This window comes from Lissotriton vulgaris, chromosome 3_2 (assembly GCF_964263255.1).
Source record: "Lissotriton vulgaris chromosome 3_2, aLisVul1.2, whole genome shotgun sequence".
NCBI classification, from domain to species: Eukaryota; Metazoa; Chordata; class Amphibia; order Caudata; family Salamandridae; genus Lissotriton; species Lissotriton vulgaris.
The window spans coordinates 246886436-246907709 of NC_141690.1; the positions used below are offsets into that span (position 1 = coordinate 246886436).

The following is a 21274-nucleotide window of genomic DNA, read 5'->3' on the forward strand; positions in this document are numbered from 1 at the left end:
ACCTTGCAGATCATAGAACTGAGTGAACTATGAGTAGCACTATAAAAAGTATACATGATTTTTCCACATTTGTCTAATTACAGTGTGAATAGAAATAACAATAAAGCATGCTTACAAACTGTGACTACATGCCTGTCTTTCTCCATGTTTCACTTTAAAACTATCTGATTGTATAAACGGGCGTACGGTCTCATGCAACAGGCAATATCTATAGGGTCACTGGAAAGACCACACGGTTGTCCCTGTCCCCCCCAGAAATGTAGTGTCTCCTACGCCCCTGCCTAAAACTCCTGAAATAAAGACGCTTGAAACAAAGGCCATAGACGTCCCTAGACTCATTGTGTTGACCACTCGGTCAGTCTTACAGATACAGAAGGCAAAAAACGGCCAGAAATCGGGGGCAGCGAGGGGGAAACAGAAGGCAAGCAACACGGACACAGAAAAAAGCAGGCAATACAGGGAACAGATATTGACAAAGATACAGACCTAAGGCCTACCACTGGCCACCAGGAATGAGGCTCAGGTGGCAGCCTGCGGGTGGAGGAGGGCAATGACTTCTACCGCAGCAGCGGCGTCAGGGCACACAGGGCGGAGCTGTGTGGTGGGGGAGCGACCTACTAGCAAGGTCAAGGCAAGGCAAGGCAAACCTCAGATAATTCCAATGGCCTCTGGCAATTGGAACATGAAGACAAGCATCCATAAGATTTAGCATAATCATGAAATGACCAATGGGATCAAAGGAATTATCATCTGTAACATCTCTATCTTGAACTTGAGGTTTTGAATGTAGAGATTCGGGGTCTTCAGACCCATCACCACACAAAATTCCTCTGTATATTTCTGTACTAGGACGACAATGAAGTAAATGACCAAACTCCACTCTTAAAAAGGAACTGGGCAAAATGCACCTTTCGGAACTAGAGCTGCAGTTCCCTCAAGAAACGCTTTCTTACCGAGAGGGTTCCTGGGTATATGTGTAGGAATAATCTCTCACTTCTGTAGTAACAACTAGACATTGACCGGACAACCCTTTTTTTACAATATGGAGGACCCATTTGTCCTTTGTGAACTGATGCCAGGTAGAAAAAAACATTTATTCGACAGCCAACATTTGGTTGCTGGCCAACTTCTCCCAAATCGACACAGTTAGGACTGTTGGTCTTAGAATCTTTTTTTTCTGCTTTTGAAAGGAAGGTGGCTTGATTGGATTCCTTGCAGACTGATCAAAGCACTCCTTTCCTGAAGACTGTCTAAAAGTCTTCCACTTTGATAACCTATATTTTTTTAAGAATCTTTTTTGAAGAGGAATGTTTTCAGTCTTTAAAAAGACAATGCAATTTTCTGCAGATCTCACACAAATAACATGAAAAACTTCAAATAGCATTTTTAAAGCTGTTGATATCTGGGGGCATTGTCTGTGTTCCAGACATAGATTGCATCTTGGGACCACAGATTGCCTACTTGCAAGAGCTACAGATCTCACAGCGTTGAAAGATATATCCAAAGGCAACTCCACCTGCTGTTCCACTGCTTCCAATAAATCAGAACACTCAGTTCCATCTTGGATTCCTCTAAATAAAGTTTTGAAGCCTTTGATTAAAGATAGAGCAATATAGGCCCTATACACCTACCTGCTCGCATAGCTAAATGAGATCCAGAGATAACCTTGAGCTCATCGGGGAGGTCCTTCCAAATATTCTCCTCTGTTATTAAAGACCTGACCACCAAACAGGCAACCAGTGAATCGACATGGTCATTACCTGGAAAAAGAATGTCAATTTTTTTCCAGAGGAGATAATTTCGGTATAAATTTTGAAAGGGGCGATTTTATCTGGATCATCTCCAGCACAAACAAACGGATGCATTGAGAGCTCATCATTAACTTGCTTCTGAAACTGGAGCGGCACTGACTCCTTAGAAGCAGAGGGCTTCTCAAAAGGATCAAAACCCATGTTTTCTCTAACATACTCTCTCTTTTGTTCAGGTTGGTGTAGGTATTATATGAGTCTGGAGTAACATCTGAAGCTGAAAGCACATCACCTACAGGCCTCTTGATGGATTCTGAATCATCTTTGTGAAATTCTTTCAAGGTATTGAAGCAATTCTTATCTTCTCCTCAATAGTTTCGCTTGTGCCCTTGCTATGTCTTTAGAGCGAAGGAGAGGAGATACTAGAGGTGCAGGGAGACCCTGAAGATTTGGAGGGTGAGGGAGACACATATCTCTTCTTGGAAGAATGTTTAACCATAATGAGGAATGAAAAACTTAAGGGCCTGTATGAACAGTCAGAAAACAGCAAAATAAACCACCAAAGACCAAACTGCAATCCTAAACAGAGCACACATTTAACCGAGCATTCCAACAGAGTTTGTCACAGCTGGCTAAGAGAGGGTGATCTTGTGTTAGAGGCGATGGGTGTCACCTGACCACCGCAAGCAAACCAATCACTTAGTGAGTGCTTGCCAAAACTAAAAAGAGATAGGACTCTCACTAGTTTCCACAGGCAGGAAGGGGATCAAAGAGTTCCTAGGAAGAGTATAGAGAGCATGGCAGATGAATAGGAGGCGCACCAGAGGGGGTAAACACTGAATAAAGAAAACTCCTTGTCGGTCAGCAGTTAGCCCTGGAAAAAAAGAGGCAATATTATCACAGAACTTGGGTATACTAATACAGACAATGAAACGTACATTAAAAATATTAGGCTGTACTCCATAACACAGTACACTATTTAAACAGCGTGAAGGAAAACCGTGTGAAAGCAAACTTAATCTGCAAGGATCACCTCTGCAAGCAAGTCATCACACCCACCTCATGCTCTAGACACCATTCTAAGATGGCTGGTAGCTTCAGGCTGAACTATAGTGATCAGGGCGGGAGGTACAATCAAGGGGGGTCACCTGGCAGAAAGCGGGCCAATCAACAGGCGGCGGTCTACAAAACTACAAAGACTCTCTGCAATGTCAACGGGCAAGGAGGAGTCATGGACAGTAAGGCAGAGGACGCGGAGATGAGGGGATTAGACTTAAGTATACCAAAACAGAGAAACAGGCGGTGTACAACTGGTGGCTAAAAATGAAAACCTTTTTTAAGCACATATTGTCCAACAATCCGGTTCCCTAAAGGGCATTATTTTAAAAGCTGGTGTGTACAAGCAAAATGCCATCCCTTACAGACAAGGAGCCTATGGCTGAATTGAACTTGAGCCATGCCCCATGCTGATGTGGATGGAACTAAACTGTGACTGACAATGTAACAGACCAAGGGATGTAAACCACAGAACAAAAGCCTCCATTTTTTTTTACAACTAACGGTGTGGTGAAACGCCTAAAGTGGTCTCAAAGGCCAGACCTAAAAACTAGTCATTCTTGGACAAAGTTTAACAAAGTGATGTTTTTTACAGTGAAGTTTTACAGGGAATGCCTTACAACATAAGTCCAAAAATATCACACTGAAGGAAAGATTTCCAATGAAAAAATATAAAGGTAAAAGTAAATAGCCTAATAAATGTATGAACGGTACAAGAAGCAAAGGAAAAGGGTGCAGAAGGCGTAATATAGGCACTGCCAAAGGCCGCCCGGGAGGCCTGTAAACATTAGCAGACTTGGCTAGATAGTATCAAAGATTTTAAGGAGAATAGCAGGCTTTTTTAGTCGGTCCATATCTCTCAAATAATCCCAACAAAAAGGGAAACATTAGGCTACACATGAAGAATACTTTTAGGGTTCAAGGCATAAAACTGAAAGAAATTTAATTGATTTATTTATAGGGAAAAAAATGACAAACCTAAAATGCAGAGGATTCCATCAGGTCTGGATTTGCAGCTTTGTTTGAGGATGCTCTGAACTTGTCTAAGGCGGCTGCAACTAAACAGGAAGGGGGAAAAAAAAGAGTAAAACTTAACAACTTAAAATTCACCATTGCTAAATGACAAATTATGGCGAATGCACAAACACTTAGTGGATGGTATCAATTGATAATTTATAAATTACCTTGATGCTCTTAGGGCACAACTCCCAAAACATTTTTTGCAGCTAAGCGACCCACAATTGAACAAAAATCAAGATTTACAGATTTTTCAAACAACAAATTTTTCCAACGACTATAGAAAATCTAGAATTGAGTATGTTTTCCAGAGTAGACCTTTATGGTTATGGCCTGCAAAATAGGAGGTTGGCAGAGTGTCAGGCAACGTGGCCATAAAACATGCAAAGAATAATGTGTTCGCATCAGTATACCATAAAATAACTTAAGCCTGTTTCCACAGTTCTAAGGTGAAAAAGACGCAAGGCTCCCAGGGTTTCTGTAAAAAGAGGTCAAGAATGGTAGAGAACAACCACATGTCTACTATGCCTACTTCCACAAATTTTCTTCGCTGTGCATAATCTTGAGAAGCAAGCAAAAGGTAAAATATGCAGTAAAATAAAAGATGTGCTGATTCCAAGTGCCCTCCTGGGAATGCTAAGTGTTGTGCAAGAAGCAAAGCTTGGAATTGGATACGTCAGACAATTATTTTTGAAGACTTTAACAGTATTATAATATGCAAACCCGATGTAGTTAATAAAAAAAGATTTGCCATATTTAGGATATGTGCTGAAGTAGGAACTTTTTCGGTGCAGCAAGGGGAGACAAGTGTCACTAGCAGCTTACGGCTTACTATGTCGCAAAGGAACTGATTACTTTCCCATCACTGATACCAGAAGACCAAGAGTGTGACTTTAGCCAGTGGGGAAGGGGATGTTAGCGGTTCATCAAGTAGCAGCCATTGCATTTCTCCACTGTCACCCAGGGCCAGCAGCTAAGAGTGAGAGAGGGCCAAACTACTGCCTCTGGCTGGCTGGCCCACTGGACTTCCAACTGCAGAATGGGTGATGCAAAACCGATATTTTTTTCATTTTTCACACAGCATAAAAGTATCTGTCTTCAGGTACAGCTAAAGTCAAAAAGCACTCTAAAACACCTTGTTGTATGGCATGCCTGAGTCTTGGGCTATGTTAGACTACACCCCTCACGTAAATCTATGCAGCACTACCTTGGGGATAACTGCATCTACTATCACCACCCACACTCTTCCCTACTACCTCAGAACCTTGGTGTACACTGTATCGTATTCTACTTTGATTTATTGTTGCTATGTATTTTTGTTTACACGGTATGTAACTCAGGTACTTGCTGCGATTCCGTTTACATATCCCACTGTATTTCGTTTACTCCTTTTTACTGTTACTATATATTTGTATCTACTTTCTATGCACCTCATGCTGTTGCTGATGTGCTTACTCTGTAAAGTACTCAGTTGTCATGAACGTAAGCGCTAAGAGGTCATGTTTGTTCTCTACTTCGGTGGATAACTAAGTTTAGAATACTAAAAATCAACAATTAATTAAATAAAGCAAAACAGAGTGGTCGCAAAGTGCCCGGATTTCTTTTATTCATATCCAAACCCATTAGCGCCACTTGGGTTGGACACTGAAGCGCTAGTTTCATTTTTCGTTTTTCTTCAAAACGGGGATTTCAATAAAATTGTTTTTCCTCTTCTTTTCTTTGATCCACTGTGAAATTGATTTTTTATAAAAACGCTTTTGCCGGAAATGTCATATTTGTAAGAATTGTTTTCGGTTACAAAAGGCAGCCTAAGGACAGAGACCAAAAAAGGTTCACAATACAAAAAATATTCATTTCACTAAATAACACAAAACAAATAGGTCGCAAAGTGACCACAATGCTTTTTTTCACACCCATTAGCTCCAGAATTCCAGGTTTGCCACTGGCTTGTTGTTTCCTCTACCATTCTGCAGAGCCCAGCTTGCAACCCTAAAGGAAGGGCCTTTCATCCTTTCTTATTGCCAAACAAACTGGGCTAATCAATGCGCCTAAAAATCACCGAGGCTCCTTATATGCACACACTGAAGCAGCGTAGTTTTCGTTCTGTTAGTATGACACTAGGGTGACCAGGCGTCCCGGATTTGCCTGGGCAGTCCCTGTTTTTCGTCAGCTGTCCCGGCGGATTTCAAGAAATTAAACTTATGTCCCGGTTTTTAGAGAGGGTCGGCTGAAAACTGTGGGAGGTATCTTTTTATGTTTTGCAAAGCAGGGACCAGGGAGAGTTAGCAACTGTTATAAGAAAGCCATTTAATGAACAGGCATGCTACTGGCATTAAAAATGGCATTTTATGTACTTTTTAATGACTCTTCTGTAATGCTCTTCTCATTCTGTGCGCTGGGTTGCAGTAAAATTGTTGTAGTCCTTCTATTTTTGGGAAATGTCCCGGTTTTTGGCTTTAAAATTCTGGTCACCGTATATGACACAGATGTTACATTGTGCTTCAAATGGCGTCACATGCGCTTTCACTACCAGTAGGAACCACGTACACTTCAATAAACCACAGAAATTGAACACCAGTTTTGAGCACTCGGTTATCTGTTTCCCGTCTATCTGCCCCTTCACTGTCTCCTCACCAGCCCCTTCACTCTTCCTCTTCACTCTCTCCCCCCCTTCACTCTTAAGAATCCATCAAATGCCGCAGTTTACTTTATCAGACATGTATGTGCTTTGCTTATTTTTGCTTGTTTTTTACCCGGATTTCAGCCACTGGTAAATTTCAAACTCCTACATAAAGAAACATTGTTATTTGCAACTCCAATACTTAAAAATGTAACCAATGCGAGACCTATTGCATTGCAAATGCTTGTTTTTCTTATTTACCATTTTGAAATGGTGGATGTCCATTTTCCTGTGGTGACAATACACACGTGTGCAAGGAAAGGACATAATACGTATGGGGTATTACAGAGCTGCCATTTTAAGGTGTTTTTTTTTTTCAATTTACAATTCCAAGGTGACAAATGCACCGCCTCTTAGGTGGAAAATTACAAAAAAATTGCCATTAAATGTGTGCGAAGGCATATTTCAAGAAAGGGCTGGACCAGAAACAAATTGCAGCTGCCAGGCCTTCCAAAATATAAATCAATAATTGTAGGGGAAAAAATCATGGAATGCTACAGAAGTGTGAGGAGTAACAGTACAGCAGGGGTGTGAGGGGAAGTAAAAGCTGTACAGTGGCTAGAGCAATTACAGCGGAAAAAGAACAAAGGAGGTCTATGAAGGGGGCGGGGTCTAAGCAGAGAAAGGTTTACACAACCAGCCACGGCCTGTGCAGTTAAGAGCGGTGAGGCGCTTGGGCCGCGAGGGGTGTGATTTCGACGGACATTGACAAGAGAAAATTAAATATGTCATTATTTTACCTCTTCGTGGTCAAAATCCCCCCTTCTCACCCGGCCCCACTGCTCTTACCTGCACGGGCCGCAACTGGGTGGAACTCGTCCAATCAGATCAATGTAAGACCAAAATGCTGCTAAGCGGAACAAACTCAAGAATAGAGAGGCAAACCATCAAATCGGAAGAAGGGAAGTGAGATAGACAACAAAGCCATCTAATCATAAGCAATGGGCTGACCCAAAGCCAACTCTGAATATTGTACCCCATAGCCATGGTCTGAAAATACATGTGCACAGCCATTGAAATTTCATGAACTCAGAAATCTACACAAATTATTGAAGGAACCCCACAATCAACACTTTCCAACTTCTTTCAAAACGTTAGTGAGTGTGGCCCATGAATGAGTGATTTTCATCGATCACTCACTCAGGATATATTAAGCGTTGAAAATCACCCGTGAGGGTCTCAAGGCTCTGGAGTTGCTAGCTGCTTTGTGGACAAAGCTGTGAAGAATGACACAAAAGCACAGGGTCAGACTGGTTTGCATATAGCCATGTCTGAACTGGGGTGGCAGAGTGGGCTAAAGAACGGTGATGGATCAAACCCAGATCTTTTGACTGGTTGTGAGTGTTTGATTGGTTCAGATGCTCCGTTCATCACCACCCCCTTTTGTACCGCTTTGTGTAGTATATGTCTTCCCTCGTGCTGTGCTCAGCACGAGGGATTGCCTTCTCTTCTTCATGTTCTGCCCCTCCGTTCGGTTCTAGCGCTCTGGGCAACGCTAGTCAGTTGCCCGGAGTCCTGGAGTCGAGCGGCGGCTTTTCCCTGTGGGTGTTTCTTCTACTTGAATTAAAGAAGATTTTTACCTACTACTCTTGCCAAGAAATTAACTTATTTCATTTGGCGAAGAGCGGGTCCTGAACCTACTAAACACCCACCAGGAGGTACTCGGCCTACTCCCTCGATGCCCGCCCTCCCACTCCGACCAGGTGCTTCTCTATTCTTCAAGAACGTCGCATCTACCTGCTTTTCAAGCCGACGGTAGCTTGCTTTCCACCTGATTTTCTTCGATTTCCCAGCAGCTTGCCTTGATGGTGACGGTTGCCTTGAGAGCTCGAGCTTCAGCCCGTGAGTACCCGGCATTCTACAGCGTCATCATACCTGCGCGTCATTAACCCTTACGCGCACTTGACGCTAATACACTCGATGCTCCAGCGCTTCACCTCATCACGCCTCCACGTCATCACGCTTGCGCACGGCAGCCATTTTAGCTCGTTGCCTAGCTACAGCTGCCTGCAACTACACGCTCCACGCTGATCTTCACACGCAGTCAGTTTCCTGGTTCCTGACGCTACAGCGCGACCTTCGCTTTGTTTCCTTGGCATTTATCCATACTGAGGAGTTAAATACTGGTATTTTTACAACATTTTTTTTTCTTTTATTATATATGACAAATTTATTAATTCTTGTGTGTGCTCCTTCGGTGACAGGCACACCCCTGCCTGCATTTCAACTGTCATTATAAGCTTCAATTCATGCATATTATTTCTTGAGCACTTTGAACTACTTCTATTATTTTCATTTACAACCATAACTGTGATACTTTTTATTTTAAATGGCTTCTGCTCAGCAATTTGCTCAACCCCCACCTTTTCTTCAACTCACTGGAAAACCCACTATTCCTTGGCGTCAGTGGGTTAGAGCTTTTGCCAACCATATTGTAGCAATTGATGCAGTTAAGTTCACGCCTGAAAGAAAAGTCGCTATTTTATATGGCTGTTTGGGAGTTGCTGCACAACATACCTTTGAAAATCTTCCAAGATCCTCTCCTCCCTCTGGAGATGCCGGTGATAATTGGGACGAGTATAAGGAAGCTTTATCTCGCCTCGCAAGACATTATGGTGAAGAACCTAATGAAATGCTGGAGAGACATCACTTCTTTAAGAGAAGACAGCGAGACGACGAATCCATTGAGGAGTATATTGCTCAATTAAGAATCTTGGCGTCTACTTGCGAATTTGAATCTAATCCTGACATTTACATTAGAGATCAATTCGTTTTCGCTTGTTTCTCCAAAAAGATTCAACAACGCCTTTTGAGCTGCAAGAAACCTACACTCCAAGAAACTATTGACATTGCCAAGAGCATCAAAAGATCCATCACTACTTCTAATGCTCTTCAGAAGGATCAACCTCATTCTTCTCTTCATACTCCTTCATATGATAATTCTACTTCTGTTAGTTTAGTTAGGGCTAATAAGTCTGTCAGACCATTTCAAAAAAATCCTAACCCTTACTGTTACAGGTGTGGTTCTAAATCCCACATCGGCAATAACCCCTCTTGTCCTGCTTCAGGAAAAAGGTGTGTTTTATGTAAAAAGTTAGGACATTTCCAAGATATGTGTAAATCTGTCAAAAGGTCGTTTAGGCCTTCTGTAAATAGTGTTGTATGTCCTGATTTAGATGATTGCATTGATGAGTTCCAAGACATGGTTGTATCTATTCATTGCAATTTCATCGATACTTCTAATTTGGTCAAAGGTCCTTACTGCTCTGCACTATTTGGGAACATTGAAGTTACTGTCATGGCAGATTCTGGATCCCCAATAACCATTCTCAACGAAGTGTTCTTTCATGAAAAATGGAAAAATTCCATTTCTTTGTTCAAATCTGACCTTAGTCCAAAAGCATTTAACGAGTCTGATATTATTATGCTTGGCTACTTTAACTATAGGCTAGAGTGTTTTGGCAGATCTATAATTACAAAGATTTATGTTGCGACCAAAGGTCCCAACATAGTTGGCTGGCAAGATCTCGCCAAGATGGGTATTTTCCTAGTTCCTGGTTCGGATGATCCCATCAGAGTGGGTGATCCTCCTGAAGGTTATTCTCCTGTTCCACCTTTTGTTTCAGTTTGTCTTCTCACTAATGATCATGAGTCAGACATCAAACAAATCTTGGACAGATTTCCCAACGTTTTTTCCAACTAACCAGGTACTGTCAAAGGTTTTCAACATGAGATTAAGCTGAAAGCCTCTGCTCAACCCATTGTTCATAAAGTCCATCCTGTCCCCATCAGTTCCAGGGATGAGCTTAAAGCTGTTCTCACTTCTCTCAAAAAGGATGGTATTAATGCACCTTCAGACTCTTCCGAATGGGTTTCGCCCATTGTTATCGTTCGCAAAAAGAATGGTGAGGTTAGGCTATGTGCCGACCTTCGCACTCTGAACAAAAATATTTTGGTTGATTGCCATCCCCTTCCCAAGATTCACGATCTTCTTGCCAATCTAGGTGGTGCCAAATATTTTTCGCTTATTGATTTGCGCTCGGCATACCATCAGGTACCCCTTACTGAGTCTTCTCAAGATCTCACCACTTTTGTGACCCCATTTGGTGTTTTCAAATATTTGAAACTTCCCTTTGGACTAGCTAGCTAGTGCAGCTAGTGTTTTCCAAAAAATAATGGATCACCTTTTTGAGTCTGTTCCCGGGGTACAGGCCTATCAGGATGACATTTTGGTTTTTTCACCTGATTGGAATTCTCACTTGTCCCACCTATCTTCTGTTTTGAGCAAGCTCAATGAAACTGGCATGACTGTCAGAGCTGACAAATGCAAATTTGGCTCTCAATCCCTAGAATACTTAGGTCACACTTTAACTCCCGAAGGCATAAAACCCAAGTCCTCCCTCATTGAGGCTATCTCTCAGGCCTCCCCTCCCAAAGATAAGGACGCTCTCCGCTCCTTTTTGGGTTTAGCAGAGTATTACGCCCGTTTTGTAAAAGGCTATGCTCAAATTGTTGAACCCCTTCGTTCTTTGCTTCGCAAAGGTTCCAAGTTTTCTTGGTCTGAAGAGATCGATGCCTCTTTTGCACATGTCAAGAACATGATTGTTAGTGCTCCTGCTTTGCATCCCTTTCAAGACTCTGCCAAGTGTTTCATCATGGTTGACGCCAGTTTGACTGGTCTAGGTGCCGTCTTGGGTCAGTGGGTTTCTGGTAGAGAACACACTGTTGCTTTTTCTTCCAGAAGACTTCAAGATTCTGAAACCCACTATAGCACCATTGAACGAGAGTCATTGGCTTGCGTTTGGGCAATTGAGAAGTTCAAAAACTACATTTGGGGTAGAGAATTTGATTTATTTACTGATCACAAGCCCCTCACACAACTTCTCAATGGGGATGGCCTAGGTAAAGCCTCCTCAAGACTTGTCAGGCTCTTGTCCAAATTACATGAGTTTCACTTCAATATTAAACACATATCAGGTGGCAAAAATTTTCGTGCTGACTGTTTGTCTCGTATGTCACTCAATGATACTTCTGATTTTCAAGAAATTGGTGACGTTGAATGTGTAGTTGCCACCCTTGACGCCACCAAATTGTGCCCTTACATTAGCGAGGATTCTTGGTTCAGAGCCTACGAAAATGATCACAATTTAAAATTGGTAGCGCAATACATTTCTCAGGGCTGGCCTGAGAGTAGAAAATTGTCTAATGAGCTAAAAGCCTTCTCCATGATTTCTTCTGAACTCTCTCTTGTTGACAATCTAATTATGAGGCATGATGTTTTTGTTCCGCCTTCTGATGTCAGACCCGATATCATTAAGTTTGCACATCAAGGGCATCTAGGCATAACTAAAACATCTCAACTCATCAAATCGCATTATTGGTGGCCTTCTATTGAGTCCCAGGTAAAGTTTTACATTGATTCCTGCAATGAATGTTTGCTCTCGGATAAGAAATGGAAACTCATTAGTACGCCCCTCCATCCTGTCCCTTTTCCACTTAAACCTTGGGAAAAGGTTGGGTTGGATTTTTCTGGCCCATTTGATGTCCTTCCCCATGACATGAAATATGTCATTCTTCTGATTGATTATCATTCTAAATGGTTGTACCACATGTTTTGTGACTCTCCCTCCTCTGCCAATGCCATCAAAGTTTTGCGGAATTTGTTCATCATTGAAGGTTGTCCTTCTGTGGTGGTTACCGATAATGGTTCCCATTTCATATCCGAAAAATTTGACTCATTTTTAATGGAACATGATGTTGTTCATTTCAAGGTTGCTCTGTATTCGCCCACTTCAAACGGTTTAGTTGAACGGGCCAATAGACTGCTCAAAGATGCTGTTCAAACGGCCATCTCCTCCCACAATGATGTAAGAAATTTTGTTGAAGAGAAGTTTTGGTCATACAACATTTCTCCCCATTGTACAACTGGCATATCTCCCTTTTCTTTGTTAAGAAATAGGAATGTTCACACCAAATTGTGTCCTACATGGTTATCTGAGAAAAACGTTCAGACCCTTCGACCTTCTGATGTTTCTCTATCTGAAAAGGTCTCTCAGAAACAATCTCTTATGAAGACCAGGCATGATTCAGGAAAATCTTTCACTTCTATTGTTTTAAAAGTTGGTGATTGGGTCCTCATCAAGAATCCAAGAAAAGTTGCTAAAGGGCTCTCTAAATTTTCTACCCCAGTTCAGGTAACTGCTGTCAGTAAGGCTTCTGCTTTACTTGGCAGCAGAGGATGGTGGAACAAAAGAGCTTTGGTTCATCTGTCCGGCTCACAGGCTCGTTCCTTGTTAAGTTTGACCAAAGAACAATTTGATCAGTGTGACTGGTCTTTTTGGTTAGATTCCCCAGGTTCTTCTTACTCATCTTCATCCTCTCCTTTGTCAGATGCTTCCGCATCAATAACTGATTCCTCTCCTTCTTCTTCAGGTCTCTCCTCTTCATTGTTGTCTCCCTCTCCTTCTTCCATTCATTCTGAGACTGGTGGGGAGGTTTCACATCAAACTTCCGCTCCATCTGTTCGATGTAGGAGGTTACCTGTCAGGTTTAATGACTATGTTTTAAGTTGAAACTTATTTCTTATGTTTCAGTTCAAAATGCTTTTGATGTCTTTACTCACATGTGTTTGCTTCCCTTTTATTTTTCCTTCTTTTTACTTTCTTTGAAATGTTGTGAAGAGGGAGAAGTTGTAGTATATGTCTTCCCTCGTGCTGTGCTCAGCACGAGGGATTGCCTTCTCTTGTTCATGTTCTGCCCCTCCGTTCGGTTCTAGCGCTCTGGGCAACGCTAGTCAGTTGCCCGGAGTCCTGGAGTCGAGCGGCGGCTTTTCCCTGTGGGTGTTTCTTCTACTTGAATTAAAGAAGATTTTTACCTACTACTCTTGCCAAGAAATTAACTTATTTCACTTTGGCCGCCATAAGTGTGGCAGGGTATGCTCAGACGTGAGTCCCTTGCTCACTTTGCCACTGGATTCAAGCAAGCCGGGCTGAAGACGGCTGGAATGCCAGAAACCGGTCCTCGGAAGCTTGTTTCGGGTCCAAGGAAGGCATGGCTTGGCAGTTCGGGCTGGACTGTTCCCATGAGGCACAGGGTCAGACTGATTTGCATATAGCCATGTCTGAACTGGGATGGCAGAGTGGGCTAAAGAACGGTGATGGATCAAACCCAGATCTTTTGACTGGGTTTGAGTGTTTGATTGATTCAGATGCTCCGTTCATCACCACCCCCTTTTGTACCGCTTTGGCCGCCATAAGTGTGGCAGGGTATGCTCAAACATGAGTCCCTTGCTCACTTTGCCACTGGATTCAAGCAAGCCGGGCTGAAGACGGCTGGAATGCCAGAAACCGGTCCTCGGAAGCTTGTTTCCGGTCCATGGAAGGCATGGCTTGGCAGTTCGGGCTGGACTGTTCCCATGAGACACAGGGTCAGATTGATTTGCAAATAGCCATGTCTGAACTGGGGTGGCAGAGTGGGCTAAAGAACGGTGATGGATCAAACCCAGATCTTTTGACTGGGTGTGAGTGTTTGATTGGTTCAGATGCTCCGTCCATCACCACCCCCTTTTGTACCGCTTTGGTCGCCAGAAGTGTGGCAGGGTATGCTCAGACGCGCGAGTCCCTTGCTCACTTTTCCACTGGATTCAAGCAAGCCGGGCTGAAGACGGCTAGAATGTCAGAAACCGGTCCTCGGAAGCTTGTTTCCGGTCCAGGGAAGGCATGGCTTGGCAGTTCGGGTTGGACTGTTCCCATGAGGCACAGGGTCAGACTGATTTGCATATAGCCATGTCTGAACTGGGGTGGCAGAGTGGCCTAAAGAACGGTGATGGATCAAACCCAGGTCTTTTGACTGGGTGTGAGTGTTTGATGGGTTCAGATGCTCCGTCCATCACCACCCCCTTTTGTACCACAAAAGCAGGAGAAAGCACTCAGAAAAAAGGTAGAGAGAAAAGCAAAAAGTAAAAGAAAAAAAATGAGGCAAAAGCAGGAGAAGGTACTCAGAAAAAAGGGGTGAGGCAGGAGAAAGCACTAAAAAATTAGACCAAGGCAAGACAAGCTTTAAAAAACGGGGGGAAAAGGAAGGAGCAATCCATAAAAAGAACTAGGCAAAAGCAGGAAAAGCCCTCAGAAAAATGGGGGTGGAGGGGTTGCAAGGAAGCAGTAACAAATCAGGCAAAAGCAGAACAAGCACTCAGAAAAACAAGGGGGGAAGAGAAAACACAAAAAACTAAGGAAAAGCGCTCAGAGAAACAGGAGGGACGGATGGAGTAAAGTAAAAAAAAAAACGAGACAAAAGCCGTAAAAGCACTCAAAAAAACAACAGCAGGAAGAAAAAAAAACCAAGGCAAAAGCAGGAGAAAGTACTCAGAAAAAGGGGGAGAGGAAGGAGAAAGCATTAAAAAATGAGGCAAAGGCAGGAAAAGCACTAAAAAAAAGTGGTAAAAGGAAGGAGAAAGCAATAACAAATGAGGCAAAAGCAGAAAAAGACCTAAGAAAAATGAGGGAGAAGAAGAAAGCAGTAAAAATGTGGCAAAGGCAGGAATAACACTAAACTAAACGGGGGGAAAGAAAGTGGAAAGCAATAACAAATGAGGCAAAAGCAGGAAAAGTCCTCCGTAAAATGTGGGGGGGGGGCAGTAAAAAAATAGGCAAGAGCAGGAACAACACTCAGAAAAACGAAAATAGCAGTAAAGAAAACATGGTAAAAGCAGGAGAAAGCACTCAGAAAAAGGGGGAGAGGAAGGAGAAAGGAGTATAAAACGAGACAAAAGCAGGAAAAGCACTCAGAAAAGGGAGGGAAAGGAAGGAGAAAGCAGGGAAAAAACAGGCAAAAAAAGCAGGCAAAGTACTAAGAAAAGCGAGGGGAAAGCAGTAAAAAAACAGGCAAAAGCAGGAAAAGCACTCAGAATTGGGGGGAGGGGGGGGGTAAAAAACGAGACGAAAGCACTCTGAAAAAAACATGGAGAAAGCTGGGCAGTGCAGCAGCACGGGAGAGGTAGGCGTGGGGGGCCTGCTCTGAGAAAATATACAAATTGCTTAGTCCCACAGAAAAGCTGTGCCTGAACTGACGAGCAAGCAACTAAATGTTAGAGACGAGTATTCTGTGGAGACTTGGCTGTGACGCAAATGTAAGGCATTTTGTGTGGAAGCAGAACATTCATTTAGGACCACAAAGGGGCAGAATGAGCGTTAGATGCTGCACCAGTGAAAGGGCTGTTTGTACCAAGAGACCACATTCTCCGTCACAGCAAATAACGATGCCGTGTTCTTGCTCTAACTCAGCACATTCGAGTAATTCCCGAGTCACCACAGCTGCTGGAAAGACGGAGGGGGAGAGGCTAAGAGAGGGGGGTGTAAATCGAAGTCCGCGTTACAGCGCCACAGAAACCTCTGGCACAAAGTAGCATAACTGTGACATATCGAACCTCCAAATAATACACCATATAGATGTTTTGAAGGTCTGGCTTGTTTTCAAATTCTATATTAAGTCCGATGGTCGATACTAGAGTCGCTCAAGCTAAATCCTCTTAAACTGTTCTACACTTGTAACCTTGGAATCTGGTTACCTGGGTTCTAATCTCAGCTCCGGCACTAGACCCAAATATTGTGGGATCTTTGGCAAATCATCATGTCCCAGTACCTCAAAATTATGAACATGTGTAAAGCAAGCATGGAACAAAGTAAATGTGCGGTCAAGTGTTACTTGTAGATCTGCATACCCCTCCCCAAACATGCTCTGTACTCTTGTTCAGTTAAAGAACATACACACACATTTCCTATTCTTGCAACCCTGCCCGCATATACATTACCCCTGGCTTGATTCGTACACGTTTTCACATATCTATGGAAAAGTAATTTGCTTGCAAGGGTAAAAATAAACCAATTAAAGAATCACAAAATTAGGAGTATTTGAATGGTACCTTTGCCTATACAACATGCAAACACAGTATTTAACCAGACTGGTCGAACTTCCATGTGCATAAATCTGGTAGTAAAGGCAGGAAAGGGGGTGTATTTAGCGTGTGCCAACTGTCATTCTGAAAGTTGTTCCCCATCATAAAAACCCCAACAGATTACTTTGTGTCAAGAGAAGGTGTAAAAATGTTTCCAGTTTAGGACTATGGAGAAAACACTGCCAAATTTATCAGACGTGTAGGTTAAAGAGATTCTCCATGGAGAACAGTATAATTAAGTTTTGACTGATAAACATGAAAATTAATACACCTTTGCTTTACATGTGTTCATGTTGAAAATGCGGCAATAGATGCAACTCAACACCAGAAAGATAATACTAATCATATGACAATGTAAAATGCTCAAGTGAGCTCTAGTAGTGCCAAATAGAGAAAAGGACATCCTAAACCTCCTGACATAGGCCACAGGAACTCACAGTTTATTTTTTTAATTCAATGCCGGAAGGTCCTGCTTTTAGAGAAAAGGATGAAGAAGGAAATCACCATGTGGGTACAGAAGATCCTCTGGACTTCTTGGCAAAAAGTAGTATGGCTGAAAAAGAAGGGCTAGTAATTCTAGGTACAGCTCTCATTTGTGACTGGCTGAGTGGAGTCAGCTGAGGGTAGCTGCTATATTGGGCTGCCTGCCAGATGGGCTGCAGATCTCCCAATTCGGTTGTCTATTACCCACAACCACAAACAGGCAAACGCTGTTACACAGTAATCTGAAGGAGACTCCTCTCCAATTGTTTACACGCAACATGGCTTTCAGTATTTGACTAGGAAGACTGTAGAGAAAACTTTATTATACTCCACTCCAAGAGGCTAATGTGCAAATTAAGTTCCTGTAGGGACAACAGAATATTGGTTATCATGTGCCTTAGATGCCTTAGATGCGCATCTCACCATACGAGAGAATCCTCCACCACAATGAACTTTAGAGGTCAGGAAGGCAGGGACATTTCCTCCTCCATTTTGCCCCCCCCCAAGCAGGAGATCAAGAGCTTGGGGGTATGGCTGGAGCAGGACCTATCATTTAAAACCCATGCCAAAAAGACTGCTGGCGTGTGCTTTGGCCTGCTCCGCTCAGCCCAGAAGATTCTGCCCCTGCTCCCAGTGGCCACTCGTAGGCTTCTCATTCAGGGACTTATCATCTCGCGGCTGGATTTCAGCAATGCGCTATTCCTGGGCGCACCCGAATCTACCCTGAATAGACTGCAGCAAGTGCAGAACGCGGCTGCCAGGCTTTTGACGGGTCTCCCTAGGCGTCAATCTGCCCGCCCGGCGTTGAGGGCACTGCACTGGCTCCCTGTGAGGGACAGGGTGAAATTCAAGTCACTCTGCATCGCCCACAAAGTTCTGCACGGGGTGGGTCCACCTATTCTGGAGGAGATGGTCCAGCCATATAAGGCCTCTCGCTCCCTTCGCTCTGACCACCAACATCTCCTTCAGGTTGGCAGGGTGAAAAAGGCAAGAACTGGTGGCAGAAGGTTTTCAATAAATGTGGCCTCCTTGTGGAACTCACTGCCCTTACAACTGCGCTCCGAAGCCAGTCTTCTTAGGTTCCGTAAACTTTTAAAAACTTTTTTGTTCTCTGTTTAATTTTTGCATTCTTTTAGTAGTGTTATGTTCTGATAAGCGCGGGGATGCCTATTGGTAACCAGGCACTATACAAATCTCAGAATAATAATAATAATAATACAAAGATAGGCTGGGGATGCCTACAAATCCTACACTGGCAAGTGTTGTCATTCTGACTTTTCCCCCCAGATACTAGTTCCATTAATCCCTCATTAAATCCATTGAAGAGGTCTCATGAGCAGGGAGGCATTGTGTGAAAGCAGAATGCCATTAGACCCAACAACCTCAGCTGCGAAATGCTCAGGGTTGTTAGGCTACTCCTTGATGAAGGAAAGCTATGTAAGAATAAGGTTTGATTTCAGCAGATTTAACAAAAAGGCTCGATCTTGCAAATGAGTGACTGTAGTTTTGAAGTGTCGACATTAAGTTCAGGAGAGAAAGCATTAACTAGACAATAGTGCATGCATAGGAAAATATGGATGCCCTGGGATGGAGGTGGATGACCACAACCACCATTTCTTTGGTGAACACCCTTGAGCCGGGGAGATTTAAAAAGTTAGCGCTGCTAATTTGTATGCTCTTTACGAACTACAAAGCGCAGATATTATCTATACTTGACTGTGATCTGAATGTGAAAATATGAATCCTGCAAAACTGAGTGTTACTATCCAATCATTCAGCTAAAAAGCCTATGAGAGTATGAGCAGCAACAGTTATTTTCAATTACTCTGGTTTCATTTCTCTCTCAGATCTCTGTCAACTGATTAGAATTTTAGACTCCTATCTAATTTCCATCAGTTTGTGTAGTGACTTCACGCAGAACCCTTGGGCGAGCTTTGTAAAGACCTTTGCATCTTGTTTCATGAATACGTATACAACATAAGTTTATCTCCATCTAGTATATGCCGGTAGATTCCAGCGTACAGAAGACACACACGAGCAGCGCGTAATGACGGAACATTGACCCTAATTACCAAAGGAACGCTGAGCAAGATCTCTGCTCATTGAAACTAAGTAACTTGAAGGAATTTGTGAATAACAACAGAACCCGTTGTCCAGTGGCTATACTACATCCCCCCCCCCCCCTTTCTAAGGGGCGGACACATTTTAAGCCGTTGCGCTCATACAAATAAACTTCAATTTGGAACCATATACAGAGTGCCCAAATTAGGATCTCTGATATATCCAGCTCTGAGCTTAAATACTGGGATACTTCTATCGATCGTGGGCCATTGTCTATACTCCCAAGGGATAGACGAGTAAAAAAAGGACAAGGAAGTCTACCGTTTTACTAAAGGTGAATACATGAATCAATATAACAAGCACAGAGAGTCTATAAACTGATCTTGAAAAAGATGGAATGATTAATTGAGCCATCGAAACGCGTCAACGCCAAATTTATACACAATCCACCTATCTGGCATTGGTTAAAAGAAGCTAATTGTGAACTGTACATTTCCATGCTATTGAAATTGTGTAGTGATGGATGTGTAGCCTGTCAAGACATATTATACCTGTCTGGCTTTTTTACTCTCCAGTATGTTTTTTTAATTAGGTTGGATTCAATTTTTTATGTATTGTGTTTTTTTAAACCTTGAGATATTTAGTTTACTGTTAGGTCAATCTATTTAATGAATTTGTGTTTATGTAAACAATAAATCTATGTGTAATTTTAATCTCTATAGTGGTTTCCCCGTTATATATGGTTCAATCTTCAGGTGTGAAAAGAGAGAAAGTTAAATGAGTGTAACTTCTTGGTGTGCAAAGAGGTGTGTGATATCCATGATTTGTATAGAAATCTACCCAAAGGGATTTTTTCCTTTTCACTATCTCCATCTAGTCACATAGAAATTAATCTCCAAGTTGAAATCCTCAATTCAACGCAGTCACAAATGGATGGAGCAAATGTAGCTCAAATGTAAAACATTGAATTCCTTCTTCCCTAAATATGATGCTGTCTTCCCCTGCTAGATCCTGGAGTTTCGTGCTCAACTCAAATCTTAATCTCAAAGATCACATCTAACCTATGGCTACGTCTCACAGGCTCTAAATCCACACACTCAAGAAGATAAAACATATTCTCTACACCCAGGTGTCACAAGTGTGGGTTTGATATGCCAGCTAGCCTTAAAACATCACTGGTTCTCTAGTCAGGACGCTAGTGTTTTCTAGCGTCATAACTAAAGAAGGCAATGAGCAGTTTAAAGCTGACAAAAACATTGTTTGACATGTGATTGAATTTTTCACTCTGTTGCAAAGAGGCCACCCCAGTCCATTGCCCATTACAAGAAAAAGCCTCCTTGTTTTACAGATTCATCTCCGGCAACAATGCAAACTGCTAGAATGCCCTCTTTTCTGAGCTTTAAATCCCTTCTTAATGATCTGCTCCTTGAGAGACTCCTCTACCAGACAGTACAATCCCATGATCCATGCTGCTCCTTTCCTTTCATATCTCCTGTATCAGTTCACTAGCCCCTATGGCCCTCTACACTCCTCATTCCTAGAACGCTAGCCGTGTACCTTTGACTGTAGAAATATTGGAATCTCTGGTGTAATTGAGTCATCCTGGTTATTGGCTTGCGGGATCAGCGTGCAAATGTGTAACGTATACAGAATACATATTTCTAATGGAGCCTGCTGCTGTTTTCCTAACTCTCCTGAACCCCTGTCTCCTCCATCTCAGTGCCACTTCCTGTAACTGTATATCATAAGAATGTATAATCGTTTCTGTAAACATGTCCCTTTTGGCTGCTCTTGCAAGACACATTTTGCTGATGTTGAAATAGCACTCTGTATTATTTAATGCATGTTTCTCTCATCACTTATGCTTTTACTCCATCTAATATCAATCTTCTTTATCAGAGTAATTATTGTAGTTTGCAAATCTGTTATGATACGACAGCCAAAGCATGGTTGACTTCCTTACTCATGTTTCACATGTTCTCTGCAATCCTGTTGGGTGGAATTTATGGTTTATAACATAACTAATAAACAATGTAAATAATAATTAAATAAATAGGTAAGTAAATAAATCATGCCTGCAAGCGGTGCTCGGAGGAGATTATAATTGGCGTCTAGACTAAACTCCCCAAGGCAAAATACATCAAGGATGGACGTCTAACCTTTTAGCAAAGTCGATCACTTGGAGTCCAGAGAAGGGAAACCAAAGCTATGTTTCTTGAAACATTCACACATAGCCTTTTAGAAGAATTGAATCTGGCCTTACAGGGGTCCAAAAAG

At 42.5% G+C, this 21274-nt stretch overlaps 1 protein-coding gene across 1 annotated transcript in view; it reads right to left on the reverse strand.

The window, feature by feature from the left end:
• The window catches only part of DNAAF9 (dynein axonemal assembly factor 9), an 816325-nt gene that overhangs the window by 670044 nt on the left and 125007 nt on the right, over positions 1 to 21274 (reverse strand). The window contains exon 2 of the mRNA XM_086964303.1: positions 3783 to 3862. Within this exon, the coding sequence (XP_086820429.1) occupies positions 3783 to 3862 (80 nt within the window). The remainder of the gene's footprint in view (positions 1 to 3782; positions 3863 to 21274) is intronic.